Source organism: Poecilia reticulata, chromosome 4, assembly GCF_904066995.2.
Source record: "Poecilia reticulata chromosome 4, P_reticulata-male-v2, whole genome shotgun sequence".
NCBI classification, from domain to species: Eukaryota; Metazoa; Chordata; class Actinopteri; order Cyprinodontiformes; family Poeciliidae; genus Poecilia; species Poecilia reticulata.
The window spans coordinates 21,195,591-21,214,545 of record NC_088833.1 but is presented as its reverse complement, the minus strand read 5'-3'; the positions used below and the strand labels follow the sequence as shown (position 1 = coordinate 21,214,545).

Here is an 18,955-nt window from a genome sequence, read left to right as displayed (position 1 = left end):
GAGAGAGAGAGAGAGAGAGAGAGAGAGAGAGAGAGAGAGAGAGAGAGAGAGAGAATCGGAAGACATTTCGCTGGTAGATTAGACTTATAAGAACACATGAATGTATGTAATATCAACAAACTGAAAATCTTAAGAATGAATTGATTTTAGATCTTGCATATCAGCTGAGAAACTCCCTTAAATTTGTAATAATATCTGCTTTTATCTCAGCTACACTTTTACTAACATCTTATTATCAATAATAATATTATTAATGCCCTTATTTCCACAATGCATGTCCAGAGGAGTCTACCTGGACAGGGTGCATACTGCAGAGGAGTAGGACCTGCAGACGACGAGAATGTGCAGCTCCTCTCCGTGTTCAGTAGCTGAGATTTCTCCTAAGACTCCATTAATTTGTTTAATATTTCCACAATCAGCTACACGAGTTCAATTTTCTGACTTTGAAACAGACCACAGAAAGCCTTATCCTCCCACCACACTCGAGCATATCTTTCTTAAATTTCTCTGGTCTTACAAAAATATGTAGATTTAGTAAACTGTGTTGTGTTCCTACAACCTAACTTAGATATCGTAGCCCAGGCATCCCAGACTCCAGTCCTCAGGGGCCGATACTCTGCAACTTTTAGAGGCAACCCTGATCCAATACAATTCCTCAGCATGCAATCAACTTTTGTAGTGTTCTGCTAATGACCTAAATATTTTACCCAAGTGGATTGAAGCAAGATATTAATTTAAAAGTTGCAAGATGTGAGCCTCTTAGGACTGGACTTGAGACCCCTTGCTAAAGCAAGGGGTCTCAAGTAATTATTAATTTGGTCTTGAGCTAGTAGGTTACTTTGGTTATTCCACTGATATGGAATTAATGCAAGTGCTACACAAATGTAGGACCAGTGATTCGCTTCATGCTTTGGTATGCAGACGCTCTGTCTGCACTGAAGAAGATTTACAAATCCGGTATCAATTTCTGATTAATTCAGCTATTAATTTGTTGTCCAGTAGAGGGCACTCATAAGTTGCACAGCAAAATGAAACTTTCTGCCTGAGATGTTAGTATGATGATTTAGCATGAAAAACAAGCAAACAAACAAAAAAAAAATACTAATTTTATAAAATTATATACCAATGGGTATATAATGGGGAAATATTCGCTGGCATTTCCACAATCAACCATTGCCGACCAGCTTTTTCCGCTTTTTTAATTGTACTTTGATGATTTGCATTTGGTGATGAACTCCAGGTATTTCAGCTTGGAAGGCCTCCATGCCATCACCCAAATCTTCAGCTCCTTTAAAGAGTCTCTTTCAGACGTTGGCTGGGCCCAGGTTTACTTTAAAATTAAATCTGCAACGGCTAGGAATAATGTCAGGCTGTTTAAAGCCTTCCTACACATGGTAAAAACTTGATCCTCATTTTAAAGACTGAAAACGGAAAATGAATGTAAGATTAGACCAAGGAAGCGCACAAAGTAACGGGCAATAAACACACACAGTTAAACGTTGCTTTCCCTTAACGTGGCTCGGCCCACTTAGTTATTAAAAATTGCAATAAAACAGTGATCTTCTTTCAGATCGCTCAGAGCACCTACAGTTTCAGCGACTTATGTGGCGGTGTGCATCGGGGGTGCGCTTGGAGAGATTTCCTACACCTGTCTCCAAACTGATAAACCCCAGTGCGTCGGACACAGTGTGCTGATAGAGATGACACATGCACAGTAGGAGACAGAGGCTACAGTCAAAACACTGTTTAACTGCAGCGACTTATCAGCAGTTCTGAGCTGCCGCTAGAGAAGCAACAACAAACAGCGAACGAGGGAAACTTCTGATGGAGCATGGGTGTTTTTATTTTTTTAGGACTGTCATCCAGAGAATCATTAGATATCATTTTTGTTGCTGTCTTCTCAAGGATGAGCGCCGATGATAAGAGTAAAAGGTGGAAGCTCTTCTTGTTGGCTTTATTTCAGGCAGAAATGAGGAGACACGCCAATGAATTCTTATCTTCACGTGTCTTTTTTTTTTTTTTTAAACTTTGACTCCGAGTGCTCCTTCAGTCAAAGTACAAAAGAGACATCTGAATTCAGTTTTAGAGAGCTGGTTATATTCCAATATACTGAAGTTTAGAAAATATCTAGGTTTTAAACAAAGAGTTCTCCAGCAGAGCTGCAACAATGGCTTTAAGCTAATACTGAGATTTAGTACTGTATTTGTCTTTAATGGTTTGGGTCCTATTCTGAGGCTGCTGTGGTTTTAAATAGTTGATAGGTTTGCCCTGCTCTAACAGTTTTACAGGCTTCATTTAAAACATAATTTTGATAACTCACTGGGATGTTGCACATTGAATATGTTACGGAAAAATAGGGAACTTTAACTAATTTCTTATAACTTGCTTCAAAGCAGCCAGACTCCTTAAAGGGGTACTGATCAATAATTCTTCAGGTTTAACCTTCTTTGAACATGAGGGGCCATTTTACAAAATGTATGTCCACGAGAGCACAAGTTCCTAACATAAGCAAAATGTGGCAAAAGACATGAAAAGACCCCTCACATAAATGATTTTTTTATTTTTTTTTACTTCCCTCAAATTCAGAAGTTTGTCTGATCATTACCTAGAATTGCCTTTTGAACAGTTTGACTCATTTCAAGTGTTTTGGGTTTTTCTTAATCAAGCTTCTCACAAAAGCTTGCTGGATTTTTGGTCCATTCCTCCTGACACAACTCGTGTAACTGAGTCAGGTTTGAAGGTTGCTTTACTACCAAGACTTTTTCAGCTCTGCCCACGAACTTTCTATAAAACTGAGAACAGGTCATTATGATGGCCACTTTAAAACACTGATTTTACTCACTTTTAGCCAGTTTGTGACTAATTTGGACCCATTTGTGCCTAATTGTGCCAGAATTCTCTTCTTGATGTTCCCAACAACTTCACACCAAAAAACATGTCCACTTGTGTGTCTCTACTTAATGCAAAAGTTGTGAATCATCCAATCAGAACTTTACAAAGACATGACATCATCGTTTGGACGTTCAAATAGTTCAGATGGAAACTTTTGACTTGAGGAAAGTAATTACCATTATTCTGGCAATTAGCAAATGGGAAAGATTTCAGAAATCCCAGCTAACCAAAAGCAGGGAAGAGCTAGTCTGATTTAATGTCAGACAGAGAAAATGAACCTTTGTGGGGGGGTTTTATACAGTGCATGTAAATATTTGGCTTCAACTGTATATAAGATGGCTTAAACGGCAGCCTCTTTTAAGACACATTTCACTCATAATGCTGCAAAAACGAGAAATCGAAACAAAACTGAAGTTCTTCCTTAGTAGGAAAGGATAAACAAATAAAGGGACAATTCAGGACTTTTGCACAGAAGTCTATATGTAGAAAGCACAGCTTAGCTTTTATTTTTTAAGACATAAGTCCTGAGTGCCCTCTGCTACTTTTTGCTGTCATGCCTTTCATTAACTTTGTCACCCATCAACCTCCCATAATCCTCTGTCATCTGTGTTTTTTCTTGTTCTCCCCTGAGGGCCATGATGCCTCAGGACTGGACATTGACAATTGAGGACAGCAGTCTTAACGTACAACTTACACAGCATGTTTTCTTTGCTATTAATTCCTCTGTTTTCCTTTCTAAACCAAGACTACTTTTAGCTCCATCTTAAGCCCTACGGAATTTACAATATAAGGAGTTGCACATGATAGTGTTATTCTTCAATATTCATTGGTCAGGCTAAAGAGTGTTCACATTTGTTTTCTGAAGTTGTACTTAGTAAATTTCAAATCCACAAATGAGTTGAAACTCATTCCTGAGTCAATAAAGTGGAATTAACCGACCATGGTCATGCAAGCAAAACAGAAGAAATATGTCTGATGAGACGAGGTGGACTAAATCAGCTGGGCATGTGCACAGCAGAGTTATGAATACTGGTCATAACTGATTTCAAAGAGACAGAATATTGGCTTTTTGAATTGAAATCAAGTCAAACACAATTGTTGCAAATTAAATGCAGGGTTTCAAATCAGGATGATCTGTATTTTGTCCAGACTTAAACATTCAGAGTTCTTAATACAGTTTTTATGTATCTTTTGGATGGGTTAATGAATAAAACCATTAGAATAAAAAAAAAAGTAAAAAAAAAAAAAAAAAAGAAATTTTTCTATGCCCTACCTTGTTCTCCATACCACATCAGATCAGGAAAACACTTAAATTCTATAATTTTCCTGAATGCATAGGAATCCTGTAATTGTTAGTGTTTACAGATAGAAAATAGTGATCGGGCCCTAAGTCTGATGGACCCAAAACTGGGTCCATCAGTTTTTTTTATTTTATTATTTTTTTGTTTTGTTTTGTTTAAGTGTGTTGTGTTTTATGCAAATAAACTTGACTTGACTTTTATGGCCATTTTCTATTCTTTATTCAATTTGCCTCAAAGATCTCTTGCCTTGCACTAGCTCAGTAACTTCACATTTTAAGTTCATTGTCAAAAGTACAGCATATGGTTATAGCAAACTCTGTACGGCAGAAAAAATAAACCACTTCAAGTTTCAAAGTAAACAATCTCACCTCCACTTTCCTGTTTATTCCTTTTCTTTGGCCCTTATTTCACACAGGATCAAAGCCGGTAACAGAGTTAGGGTCAGCCATGCTAATTATCGCATCGGTCCAACAAATATTTGCAACATGCGCACATGGACAGATCATACAGAAGCAGCACAACCACAGATGCTGGTGAGTTTGCACACGTCCCTGAGGCAGCTTCAGAAAAAATAATAATTTCAAAGACAAGGAGGAATAGAGGGAGTGTGGAAATGTCATGGAGAAGGATGGCAGACATACAGAGAGAGAGAGAGAGAGGCGGGGGAGAGGGAGAGGAAAACTGACCCAGAGTTCAGCTAAGAAATGACTAAAGCAGCAGGAAATTCAGTTTACGGCATATAATCCATTCACAATTCTAGATCGACAGTCAAGCGGCTGTATCTGCAGAGTGGCTGAGGAGGAGCGATGGGAGTGCGAGGAAAACCTCCACAATATGTGGGAGGGAAGAATCTGCTTCCCCCTTCATTTGAATGAATGAATGTGTTGCAGAAAACTCAGTAGGCTGCACTTTCAGATTGGTCCGCAGCCATTTGTCCGCTAGGGAATGAATGTCGGAGCAGAGAGCAAGGTGTAATGCTCAAGGAAAATGATGTAATGTGAACAAGACACTGATATACTGCGCGCTTTTATGGATGTTTTCAAAGAACACTTTATCTTTGTTGGGTTTTTTTTTCCCACCCTAGAACATGATAACCGAGCTAAGCAGATAGAGGGAGAGATTAGGAACGGAAGTAAATATATCCATTCATCCTTTCATTCCCTCTCTCTTCTCCTTGTACCCTTCTGCCCACTCTCCCTGCCCGTCTATCTGTCTGTCTGCCATGCGCGCAGCGTCTATTTTTGGAAAGCAATGTCACTCACGCAACACCATCAGATAGCTTTCTCGGTGTCCTGCTCACAACTCATCCATCATTAACATTCTCACACGCACGCACGCACACACGCATTTTGTGTTCAAAATGTGCTGCACACACACATTTTGCACACACACGCACAAGGCTGTGCAATGCAAAATGTGCTGCTGATCCACAAAAAGGAAAAAAAAGCTCTTATTGTGTTACAAACGTTAAACTAAGTAAGGGGAAATTTGTGCAACACGTTTAGGCCAAACACATAAAAAGAGGAACCAAGAAATCGACTGGTGACTGGGATCAGCTGGTTTTCAGTTTGATGTGGCATGACTGGTGACTGGGCAGCTGAAAACTCAAATATCCAATCTCCTTGTGACCAGAGAATGCACCGTAATAAGTGATATCAGCTCTTGCTGACAGTAACACTCTTCTGGGTGGACGCAGTAACAGAGGGGGGAAAAAAGACTCATAGTTTGCCAGTTTCACTATCAGTTGTTTAAAGTGAAGCTTGTTGAAGCACAGAAATGCAAGCAGCCATATGGAAAGGAAAATTGTCAAGAACTGCTGTTCCGTTTAAGCAGTGAGAGAGAGCATGACTTTCAATGGATAATGGGAAGGCTGAGCGAGCCTAGCCAGATTTCTCCGTTTTTATCCCGTTAAGCTCGTCACGGAGCAAATTGGATTCAGAAACTTTGGCAGACTTTTGGAAATCTCACCCTTAGGGATGTACATTTTCTAAGAATACACTCAGAGTGTGCGGTTTTGGCTCTGCCAGCCATGTTAGCCGCATTACTTGCTAATATAAAATGTCTATGCTAGTTTAGAATGTAAACTTCATATATTTCAGTCTTTGTTTTGAAATATTAAACTCTTTGACAGTGACTCACATAAATGCCTCCACTTTTAATATAAATAAATAATGACCACTCAGGTCAGAAGGCTAGAAGAACATACTTTGAATGTATCTTCTTTTTATTCTAGTTCTTAAAGAGAAATCGCCAGGGTGTCAAATCTTAAACAAATGAGAAATGAGAAATCATAAAAGTCCAATGAGACCAAATGTTTTAAATGTGTGTGGGAACCTTTTAATGTGTTTGAAAAAGCTAAATGAAATCCAAAGGTTTCTGACATTTTTGTGAAAATTCTGGGATTTCACAGCGCTAAATTTATTTGCAACATGGCAGTCATATGAATACTAAAGGAAAAAGGTTAATACTTAACTACATTTTCCACAAAAAGTAAGGAGAATCCTATCTCGCGCACAACTTTGTATTTTAGCTTCGGCATGCAAAAAAGGAACTATTGTGGAGATGAAAGGTTTTTTCAGATTTTTCAGTCTTCTAAAAGTCGTTAAACGACAGCTGGTTGAATTTGCGTAGACAAAGGTTTGTTTTAGTCCACTTATCAAAAGCATTTGCAAGAGAGTGGAAGAAGTGCGTCACCAAACCTGTCTTGTTATTACAAGGATTTCATTCAGATCAATTTTTGTGAAAGTTTTGCTGCGACTGACCTCCTTTTCCTAAATGAAATGGGCACTATATGAAGCAATTCATTAAATCTTACCCCATGCTACTAGTTTAATTAATGGCCGAAAAGGAGAAAATGAGAAAAGGAATAAAACACAGATGAGGAATGACCTCACCGGCTTCTGAAAGCTCTCATTTTGGAGAATAAGTGAAACAAACAAGAGCAGCTTTATCTGCTCCTCCCAAATAAATAACTACAAGTTCATTCTGAAAATAGAAACTGTATTTAAGCAAACTCTACAGAGCAACAAAGCTCAGCGAGAAGACCAGGGGTTAACAGCTCGACAACCGAAGAACATTCTAGACATATGCAGGACAGAGAAGGGAACACATCTGGACAGGGATTAGGGTGGCTAAAGAGGCTAAAAAAAGGAGGAGGAGACAGAAGGATGAGCTTAACTTAGGCTAAGTGAGGGGGAAGGGTGTGTTTGGGGTGTGTGTGCGTTAGATGAACAGCAATGTTTGAACAGCGGGTAGAGAGGTGAGACCTCAGGACAGATTCTTACTTGAAAGAAGCCAGGGGGCATGGGTCCTCCTGGCATGCCATCATTGGGTGGCATGTTGCCCATCACTGGACTGGGAGCAGCGGCCGCACTCTGAAAAGACACAAAAGAAAATACTTTCTTTTTTTCTTTTTCCTCTCAGTATCCTTGTTAAATAGAGCAACACAAAGTGGCTGAAGGAAGGTGTTAAAATATTCTTGGAATTGCCTAAATTATTAGAAAGTGAGAAAAAGTCCAACTGTGCTGGCACACTAAAACAAACAAAGTTCCAAATCGGGTGACAAGTGATCTGAAATATTATTAGTTGATGCACTGAAAAAAACATTATATCACAAAGGCCACAAGACAAGTACCGTTCAATCTGTCTTTCAAAAACTGAGTAACTTAGAGCATAAATCAGAGGAAGCCAGAAGAAAGACACTGTAGCCACAGCAGCTGCAAAAGACTTAAGACTGAAGTAAAAGTTCACCTTCCAGCAGCACAACATCCATAAACATGCAACCAGAGCTCCAATGAAATGCTTCAGATCAAGACATATTAGTATAAAATCAAATTACAGTTCTGAATCAAACAAAGAATTTGAAGTAAGACTTGAAGGTTCACTCGATCCAATCTGAGGACTTATCCCAAGTTTCTCTAGATAAAGCCGGTAGAGACTGACCACAAAAGTCTACAACATTTGATGTAGGAAATAAAGCTGCACGCAACACTTTTCATATTAAAATGAATCAAAAATTTCAAATGATACATCGTTTCATTCATTTTCCCCAATTAAGAACTATATTGCATTGGTCTTTAGTCCCAGTAGAATGCATTAAAGTATGTGGCATCATACTCAATGCAATGACCACTTTCTGGCACCATTTCCCATTTCCTTCATCTTCCCTCTCAATTCCAACGATTTTAAGCACTGATAAAAAAAAAAGACAGTCGTGACACTAGACGCTCTGATTTCCTTTTGAGATGGTAAAGCTGACCTTTGGTATTCAGTCCTGTCATAGCTTGACGTTCACATTTTGTTGGGGTCAAAAAGAAACAAAAAGTTACCCCGAGAGACAAATTTAGGGCAAACTATGTCGACTGTTTTCATTACTCTCCATACAAACTTTACATTTTTCTGAAAGACCTTGACGTTGCCGTCAGAAGGCTGGAAAGATGGATGGCCACAAAAGACGCTTCTGTCAGTCAGAGTCGGTTACTCTAGCACAGATCACAAAGGTTTAGTTGCCTAAGCATAGCCTTTAACACGCGGAAAATTCTCACATGAATCATGTTTACAATTGTGTCACCATTCCTATTTCATCAGTCATGGATTTGTTTCCACAAAATGCAAACAGAACCCCACCACCACCAACAACAACGCCCCTCAGCGAGATTTCTACACACTCCCACTGCAACAATCCCAGAGTGCCCCGGCTGACCTGCACGGCAAAGGCGCTAAGTAAGAGGGCCCCAAGGCCATGAGGCCAGACACAAACAACTCCGGTGAGGGGGGTGGGATTCTGTGGGACTGTGGATGAAATGTTAAATTCAGTATGGAAAAAAAATGAATAAAGCAGACATGTATCAGAGGAACAAGAGGATGTAAAAAAAAAGGGATTTCTCTGGAAAGGTGACAAGAGGTTGCAGAGTGTTCAATAGCCCAACAAAGATGCTACTGTATTACTCTCAGGTCAAGGTGTTAACTCCTTCAGCTCCTTCTGAACTCAACAGTGGAGAAACACGAAGAGGTGGAGGTCAAGAGTAACTACTAGAGTAAAAAGTGAAAGGGAGCAGGAGTTAACTCTGCTTTTTCAAAAGCAGATTTATAATAATAATAATAATAATAATAATAATAATAATAATAATAATAATAATAATAATAATAATAATAATAATAATAATAATAATAAAAACCCTGAAAGTCTGATGATCTCATCTCAGGAGCTGCAACAATTTCTGGAATTTCTTGTGTCGTTTGAATGAAATAACAGTGAGCATTTACAATGTCAAATGCATAATCACTCTGTTCCTAAGAACAAAGATCCAAACGAGATGCTGTGTGATTTTGCAGCAGAGTTTAGGTGTGTGTTATTAGCAGTGCTACCAGACAAGATCTGGGTGGGGTCATTGAAAGCTCTGACCATGATTATTTAAGATAACCATGTTTTTTTTTCAAGTCATGTTTTTTTCAGCAGTTGTTGCTTATCTACAGTACGTCATTAACTATGATTGATTGAATTTTTTTTACCTCTTTTTTTAATTCTTCATCTTCTTCTTGTTTTATTATTTGCTTTGATTGATTGATCAAACAACCTACGACAGCTGAAGTTCTTTTGGACTCCATTGCTCTCTTTGAATGGACATATACATAGTTTCAAATCAAATGCATAGTTTTGGACAGCCAGATGTCCACCTCCTGAGAATCCTGCAAAAAGTGAAACTCTCCAAGCAAAGAAAAAAAGTGCTGGACACAGTCTGACAGGATTTTCTTTCTTCTTTACAATAATTTGTCCAGTTAAATATAATTATGAAGGAAATATGTAGTTATAAACACCTAAAAAATATCGAAAAGGAACATTTATTAGGTCAGACTTACTGAGTTTTAAATTGGGAATGCATTTCCCCAGAAGATTCTTCTTCTGCTACCAATCATTAAATATAGACAGATTTTCTGTGAAGTAACATCCACTGTTTGAAATAAGAACTGCAACACAGCACCTAAGTAAAGATACAGTAGCGAAGGGCTACAGATAAACTGTGCATATGAATTTCCTAACCTAAACATTGTGTGTAAGTGAGCCCCACATGGATCTTAGTTAAGCTGGATCCACACTAAATGAGCCAAAAGCAACTCATATCAGCAAATCAAGACTGGCGCCTAAAGTAGTTTTTATCCTCTACTCAACAGTTTTTGAAAAGATCTATTCAGATTCCCCAACTTGTAAACGACCCATTTTTATCCAGATTTGTCCTATAAGAAATGCTAACATGCAGCAGATGAGACAGTTTTACTTTTAGTCATAACTAACTTGCTTTCCACTTATTTCTTAAAGTGTGGCGTTTCACCATTTTGCACAAAACAAACTAAGATTGATTAAGAATCAAGAAACCCCAAAACAGCATTACAGGAGATTGGAAAAATCAACAGACTAAATTCTGGATATTAACTCAAATGCACACACACACAGTTAAGCAGCTGTGTTGTTTCTGAGAGCTTTAGCAGTGACAAAGAGAAAAGACAAAGAAAAGGAGGATGAAATGAAAATGAGCAAAGAAAGAGAGATCTCAGGCAGAGGAGGAAGAGTGAATGGAAGAGGTGGTGCTGGCATGGAGGTACGTGTGGCCAGTGTGTGAGTGTGCGTGTGTGTGTGTGTGTTGCTCGACAGTTTGCAGGTGAAGCAGCAGCAAAAGGCCCCTTCTCCTAGTTGCCATGACAACCCCGACCTCAGCTCCTGCTCTCCAGCGCCCATTAAAACCCTCAGGCCGTCAATCATCAGCATGGCCAGGGAGCAGAGAGAGGGAGGGATGGAGTGAGAGAGAAAGAAAGAGAAAATATGAGAGAAGATGGAGAGAGAGAGAAAGAGAGAGAGAAGAAGGAGAAGAAGAAAGGAACAGAAAAGACACAGAGTCTAAAGCTGCCTGTGGCTTTTGATAGCTGCCCTGTTTGCCACAGCTATCTCCCTCTTTTCTCTCTCGCTGCACACAAACAAACCATCAACACAATACCAGCACAGCGTTACCTCCTCACACACACCGGCTCCTCCACAAACACGTCTGCTAATAATCATAGCCGCGTTTCAAGACGTGATTTCACAACAGCATCATATCACACAAGACTTTTTCTCTGCCCAGCTTCCATTTTCTAATCCATCATTCTTCTGGGTCACCATTTAACAGCAACCAGTCACTCACAATGAACTACTAAAGCTTGGCTTCCTGGACATTTATGGAGAAATAAACACCCACATCAGTACCAAAGCCTATTTTTATACCTATGCAGAGGCAAAGAGGAAGAACTGAGACAACTTATATAATTTTTGTCTGATGGCGAGGCGGTCTCCTGCAGAACACTCACTGTTCATCATCAGAATCATGTTAACAGTGGTACCAGAGGGACGTTGTCAGATTCTAACTTCAACATTAACTCAAATAAATATTTTAAGTTAGATCAGCAAAGCTGATTCCACTGTCTAGGCAGCATGATGAATATGACGCCATAGCCCGTATGGATAAACATTATCCCTAAACCATTGAAAAAACCTTGTCGGGCTAAGTCATGGTAATGACTTCTATCATCTAATGCAACTTAATTTTAATGATTACATGCCCCTCCTCACATTGTCTCTGTTTTTATGGGAGCAGTAGAGCGATGGAGAACAGCTGTGCTGGCATTTGAAGACGTTTAAATGTATCTTTTAGCCCAATCCAGTTTATTTTTTCTTTAACAGAACTTAAGGATAACCTTTGAAAATCTGTGGGAGACAATAAAAAACTTGAAATAGAGTAGTAGCTGCATGCTGAGGAGGTAGCCAGGTAATGTAGACAAATCTACCTACATTACCAGCTAATTGTAGGTAGCCACCTCTAGCCACTAGCTAGAGGTGTGTTTGAAGACAAACCTATGAAGCAAGCCATAAACAGAGCGTGGCTTAACATTTTTTTTAAATTTTCTTCTCTAGGTTATCGTTTAGATGAGATGTATTATCTACAGCCGTGACCACACACAGCCTGAACACCTGTACACCAGAGCCAGCTGGATGTGCTGGATGTGCTAGCAGCTAACATTCTTTAACCCTGAAGAAAGGGCTGGTAGTGAAAACTACCACAGCCCCTTTAGCCCAGCTGGTTACCATGGAGACTGAACTCAGACAAGTGGACAAACATGTCGGCCAAAGAATTACACTGAACTCCTCCTGCCGCTTTGTTTTTAAGAAACTTGACTCGCAAAATGTATTTTAATCTTCTACTAAAGTAAGGAAGTTGCTGAAATTTTTCGTCATATCATTTTTATATCAAAGTCCTTTCAACAAGATTCCAGAGAAAGTGCTTGCTCTCTCGCAGACAAAAAGGACTGACTGCAGCCCAACTAACTAAGTAGCAAATTCCAGTTTCTAGTTTTACTCTGTAGAGGGTAAAACAGCAAACTAAGATAAACATATATGCAAAGAAGCATAAAAAAAACACCATTTTATTTTTTTATTTTAAGCTTATGTATAAATATATAACAGTAAAACCATGCTAATTTAATATTTGTTTACTTAAGGTCGTCATGTAGTTAGAATTTCATATCAGTGGATGCCTACCACTAAGTCAAAAAGCTAACTTTCTGCTTCGTTACTTTGCCTCCTGTGTTGCATTACCCTCTGATGTGCATTTTATAATTGACTCATACAGAAGGGGGCTCGGCTTTGCTGAGGCCCCCGGTTGTGATCCTCTTTAGCTCCATGCAGGAGGCTGGCTGCAGCACACAGGCTGTGAGTGAGCAGCTATATCTGCGTGGTGATCAGACCTCGGCTTCCAGGGGGTAATGGATCTGCTGTTATCTGGCTCCAGACAAGCAGGCCAACACACGGCTACCTACTGGCCACAACAACACTGATACTGACCCGATGGTGCTGTGAATATGTGTATATATCTGTGTTTCTTTCAGACTGTGAAGGATCACCCCAACCCTCACAATACAAACACACAGGCATGTTAACACACACACACACACACATATATATATATATATATATATATATATATATATATATATATATATATATATATATATATATATATATATATATATATATATATATATATATATATATATATATATATATATATATATTAAAAAAACCCAATCTGATGTCAAGGGTGACAGATAACAAATTGCTACTGAATGGAATTTGTTTTTAATAAGCAAAGGCTTCAAAGATATGATAGATCTGAGAAAAAATGACATGCAGGGCTTTACAAAAGTATTGATACCTCTTTAACACAAACGCTTTAGTGTATTTCAACAGGTTTTTATGTGACAGGACGCGAATTGTCAAGTGGATGGAAAATAAGGCATAGTTTTCTTCTTTTGTTTGCAAATAAAATAACTGGAAAAAGTTCCTTGCACTTGTTTTCATCACGTACAACTGCAGCTGCAGCTGTAATTGTGTTGAGGGTTATCTTTTGAAATAGCTCTGCTAGATTTGATGTAAACAGGACTTCTTACGGCTTTCCTGTACAGGGGCTAAATATGCACAGAGCACAAAAGCAGCAGTGACAAGATTTTCCTAACTGAGCTGTTGATCTTCCACCTCGTCCAAAGTTAATTGGACTCTTCTCTGAGTAACGCTACCCTTGAATGGTCAGTAAAAGGGGTTAAAGGAGTACGAACAATTTTGCCAGACCCTTTACATGCAAGAACATAGGCTGTGGCGATAGCCATTTAGATGAATGCCACATATATGCAGGGTTAATATCTATATGTAGTGTGCACTTTGTTATGCAGAGTGCTTCTCCGGCAGTGTTTTCTGTAAGTCAAACCAGGAATTAGTTTTCAAGCGGCTCCTTACTGTCACTGCTGTCAAACTCTGCTCTCAGTTCCCTCATTTGTCCCTCTGTCAAAGCCCTACTTCTCCTCCTCTTTCCTCAGCTTCGAGTGCTCCAATAAGTCTGTCAGTGAAGTCAACTCTATAAAGATTAGCGGAGAGGCAGGAGTGTGTAAGCAGGGCTGCCAGCTGACAGACGGGCCTAATCGATGGAAGACAGAGAGCTGCCGGGCGGCGCTGCCGGGAACCCCGCTCCCGATGCTGTGACATGGAAATGCCCTCAGTGTGCCACGGGTTTGTCTCCGCCTCGCGCACACACAAACCTGTAACAGGTCTGTATAAAAAAAATTCACACGCACACGTGCTGAGTATGCATGCTGTACAGTATATGCCGCATGCAAGCAAACCCGCACATATGCCTCTTGCCTTCCCATAGCTCCGGCAGCTGTTATGTCAATCAGGTGAATTAATTACTAGTAAACAAATCTGCTTGGGATCCCTCAACCCCTGCCACACACACACACACTCAAGCAAACAAACAAGCACGCACATATACATGTCTCCCTCGTTCTCACACTGCCTCTGTCTCTAAAGCATCTCCTCCCAACACCCAGGAGCCCGGAGCTGCCTCCCAGCTACCAGAGCAGCGCTCCGAGGTGGAAGCCCAGAGGGAAGGCGCCGTGGCTGGTAACGCACCGCCTGGCACCTCCCCTCTCTGCCCCACAGCTCCAGCGTTGACTCCCACTGCTACCTCCGAGGCTAACCAATCAACCTGTGAGGCTCCTGAAGAGAAAGAAAACTGATAACTGTGTGCAGATGGCCTGCCTGTGCATGGATGCATGTACACAGATGGGAGAACAGACACCTAAAAAGGCTGCTCTGAGAGAGGAGAAACAAATAAACACAGGTAAAGTGAAATCTGCTGCTCAGCTTCTGCCACTCTGAGGAAGGTGGGTGAGAAAATGAAGATAGAATGCAGTCTGACTGATGAAAACTAGCAACAAACATTTGAAACCGAAACATTATCAGAATGATCAGAAAACGCCTTTCTTAAAATAAAAAAAATATATATATTTATATACAGCTTTAAAAAAGAGCTATGCTCAGCAGATGAAAAGCACCGGAAAGTCACATTTTGGGGGGAAAAAAAGCCGAAGGTGGGAGAAGGCAAGTTTCCAGCTGATACCTTTGAAGGAATTGCCTTGTTGAAAGTAAAATACCATTTTATGTCTGTCAAACTGTGTTTATCTGTGGTATTTTTCAAAGATTCAGCAAAAGAAGTAAGAACAATTAATGTCTTTGTGACAGAAAGTCAGATAGTTACAAAGTGCCTCCTCATGCAATTTGAAGTTGTTCTTTGCTAAATTGCCTGTTATGTGTCAACAAAACACTTGTTCATTCTTTTAGCTCAGGAGGCTTTTTATTACCTCACCGACTCCAACATCAGAGGCAAGGGGCTTAAGAAGATAAAAAACAAACCTTTGTTAAATGGTCAGGCAGCTGACTGAAAAAAAAAAAGCCAAACCAAACGTGAAGAAACACAAATAAAAAAAAAAATATTTTAGGAAAGTCAGGCTTTTTGAGAGCAAAGTATAAAGAAATTGCAGATGAATCAAGACTTGGGTGACTTAGTACCATTGGTGTTCATTCATCAACTCTGAACTATATGATTTACACACTTAGAAAACCTCTGGTTAGCAGGCAGCATGATGTTAGCAGCCATTTAAAAATATCTCAATCACTAGATATTTCACCCGACAGCGAAACATCAACATCATAAAACTTCTTTTTTCACCACCAATCTGGTTGTTAGTTTAGGATTTGGATCAAGATTGTCTATTACTGTATCGTTTGTTATAGCTAAAAAAAACTTTTCAAAGTTTGCTAAAAAAACCCCCACTTCTTTCACTGTTGATTGAGTGACGACAGACATAATTGCAGCTTTTATGTTTCTAATTATAATTTTTTTCAACTATTGCGTGTTGTTTAGCAGCTCATTAGCAGTAATTGATCAAATTGATGTATGACGGAGTTCTGCCATCATGAGTCAATTTATAAATCAAAACTAAGACATTTTAGGAACTGGTTTCTGAAAACATTTTTGGTTCTATATTAGACACAACTTTTGCTGGAAGGTGAACCCTCACCTGAGTCTCAAGTGTTTAGACACTTTTTTCCACATTTTTCTTTGAGGATTACCTTTTATTTATCCATCTGACCAGATTCCCTGCAGAAATGATGCTGCCACCACCATGTTTCATGGTGTCGTCATCTTTTATCTGCTGTCCTCGGCCGACGTTTACCGCGCTAACAGGAAAAGCTTTAATTCGACGCCAACTCAATTCAACCACTCGCATGAAACACAAACATTTACAAACTGTGCAAGGCTCCTACTGATGCAAAGTTAATTTAATAGCTGACCTCCTGACATACACACATACATGTAAAACACACACACACACATGTACACACACTGAGACACACACACCCCAACACCCAGCAGCCTTTATTGGCTGTGACGGTAGTTAATGACCAAAGCTTGGTGATGGCCTGCTGCTCTCTTAGTGACCCTTTCTAACACAGGTCCCCCCTGCCGGCAATACTCTTTAATTACACATACACACCAAAAACACACACACACACACACACTGAAATGTATCCCCTGTCCGCCTTCCGCCCATGGCCTTTCACTTCTTCATTAGACAGTCGGTGTTGGGGTGGAAAACCACACAAGAACCAGACGACAGGGTGTCTCCACACTGCAGCTCACAGTCAGACACATGCACATTAAAAGAAAGATGCGGACCCCCACACACACACACGCACACGCACACACACACGCACACACACACACACACACACACACACACAATGCTATATGCCTCACTGACGATTATAAATGGTGCTAATTAGAGGATATTAGAAAGCTCAATGCTTGGAAACTAAACTTAATGTAAGGGACATGATTGTTTAGAATAAAAGGAGACTTAATCATGTATTGTCTGTCTAGATGCTCAACTCGTGTCAATTATTCCCTGAAAAAGCCAATTTGCAGGCCATGACCTAAAAGCGAGCGCAGCCACCTTCGAACGCTTACAAGAGCTTTGAATGGCGATGCAAGCTGCCTTCTCAGGCATTCTTTGTTTTTGTTGGGGTTTTTTTCCTTGTAACTGGGATGCGAATAAATGCTCAGCAGTTTAAAACATCAGCCTTGTCAGGTGCTTTGTGTCAGTAGCTCAGAATCCACCGGCAGAACCGTCTTTCATCGGCCGCCCTTTTTTACACCAACGTTCGGCTGTAATATAAAGAGAAATCTGTCATAAAGGGAGGCTCAGACGCCTCAGCCTCCACAAACGCAGCTGAAAACACAGAGCGGGCGAGATGCTCCTTGTTTTCAGCCGCAAAACCTCAACTTACACTTTCAACTTCCTCCACCTACACCGAGAAATTTCACAACAGGTTCACAGCTTCTGTCTGGGCTTCGCAGAATGTATTTCAGAGGGAAGACAAGAGAAAAAAGCAACGCAGAAATGTACATGCGCATGTAAATACGACAAAAATCAACGTGAAACACCGAGGCGTCTAGACCAAATGTAAATGGTACAGAAACAAACAGGCAGAAAACAATCTGAAACAGCTGTGCTGAAAACGTAATGCACGCTGACATTTAGTACGTAAAACTGACATTTACATATCTCTAAATATTTACTCGTCGTAATCATGTTCACACATTCTGAAAGCCATTCACACAACTCGAAGGCAGATACTAAGGATTTATTACGTTATGATTTAATTCTGCTTGTTTAAACAACTGCTGCGTCTCTCACGGGTAAATCCCCATCCATACGAATCAGAAGCACTTTGTAGAAACTGCAGGAATAAACAGCAATAATCAAACAGATATAATCTTAGAGAGAGGTTTTTAAGAGGCGACATAAAGATGATACAGCACTGTGGAAACGATACAAGAAGCACTTACCTCTAAACATATCGGATCTTAATTCAAACTTTCTGTTTTTTATCTTTCAGGGTGCTGACTCGAAAGATTAAAAAGATTCATTAGCGTTACGAGAAAGATATTTTAATTCTGGCTTCTACGCACTGTTTACAACCGATTTGTGTAGTTTTCTCTAATAGCTGCAAAATCAGAGGGAATACTGAAGATGTTCAAAATAGTAATACTTTATTGCAAATGTACTTATAGGTGCAAACACTTTTAGAGCAGATGTAACATTTAAAATAGCTTGCGTGACTGTTGCTTTAATTTGCAACCATGTGGCCACAATGACATAATTTCCCAACCAACACGCTGCTTTTCAATTTTCTTGTCATGTTTGTCAATATCCACTGAAAAAAACTGAATGTTTTGTTTGAAAATGAACTATGAAGTATTAATTACTGAAGAAGGTGAGCTTCGTCTTTGCTGTTTGATCAGATTCCCGCTGCTACGCATCAATCCATTATGCAATTAGTGAGGACATGCGTACGTGTAAATCATTAGCAAGACATAAGTCTTATGCTAAATAGATAAGATTCGACACATGTCTTAACCTGACTATCTAACCTGTATCAATTTCTCTTAACAAAATGTGAAATAACTAAACAGTACTTTACTACTGAAGCTGTTCAGTGTCTGCTGTGATGAACTCTCCTGGATTCACAAAGACATTTTACAGTCATGGTAAAAGAGAAAGTGCGACCAACGTCAGTCCTGGGATTGCAACAGAAATGATCCGGTTTTTACGAGCTCAATTATTGGGGGCACGAGTTGGTAAAGAGACAAATCTAATCACGTGCTGTTGAAAGAATCAGTGGTTGAGTTTTTTTTTTCTTTTATAGAATATTGCAAGACAAATCTGATTATGACTAACATACATTTTCTACTTTTCCTTCATCACAGTGTCGCCAACACTCTCCAGTCTCTCCTGTAATTTTTCAGCAAAAACAAAAACGTCTGTCCTTGGAAGAG

The 18,955-nt window shown here is 39.7% G+C and overlaps 1 protein-coding gene across 2 annotated transcripts in view; it reads right to left on the bottom strand.

The window, feature by feature from the left end:
- The window catches only part of ssbp4 (single stranded DNA binding protein 4), a 107,333-nt gene that overhangs the window by 20,391 nt on the left and 67,987 nt on the right, over window positions 1-18,955 (bottom strand). For both annotated transcript variants that reach the window (XM_008407108.3, XM_008407107.3), the window contains exon 5: window positions 7,478-7,567. In XM_008407108.3, the coding sequence (XP_008405330.1) occupies window positions 7,478-7,567 (90 nt within the window). The remainder of the gene's footprint in view (window positions 1-7,477; window positions 7,568-18,955) is intronic.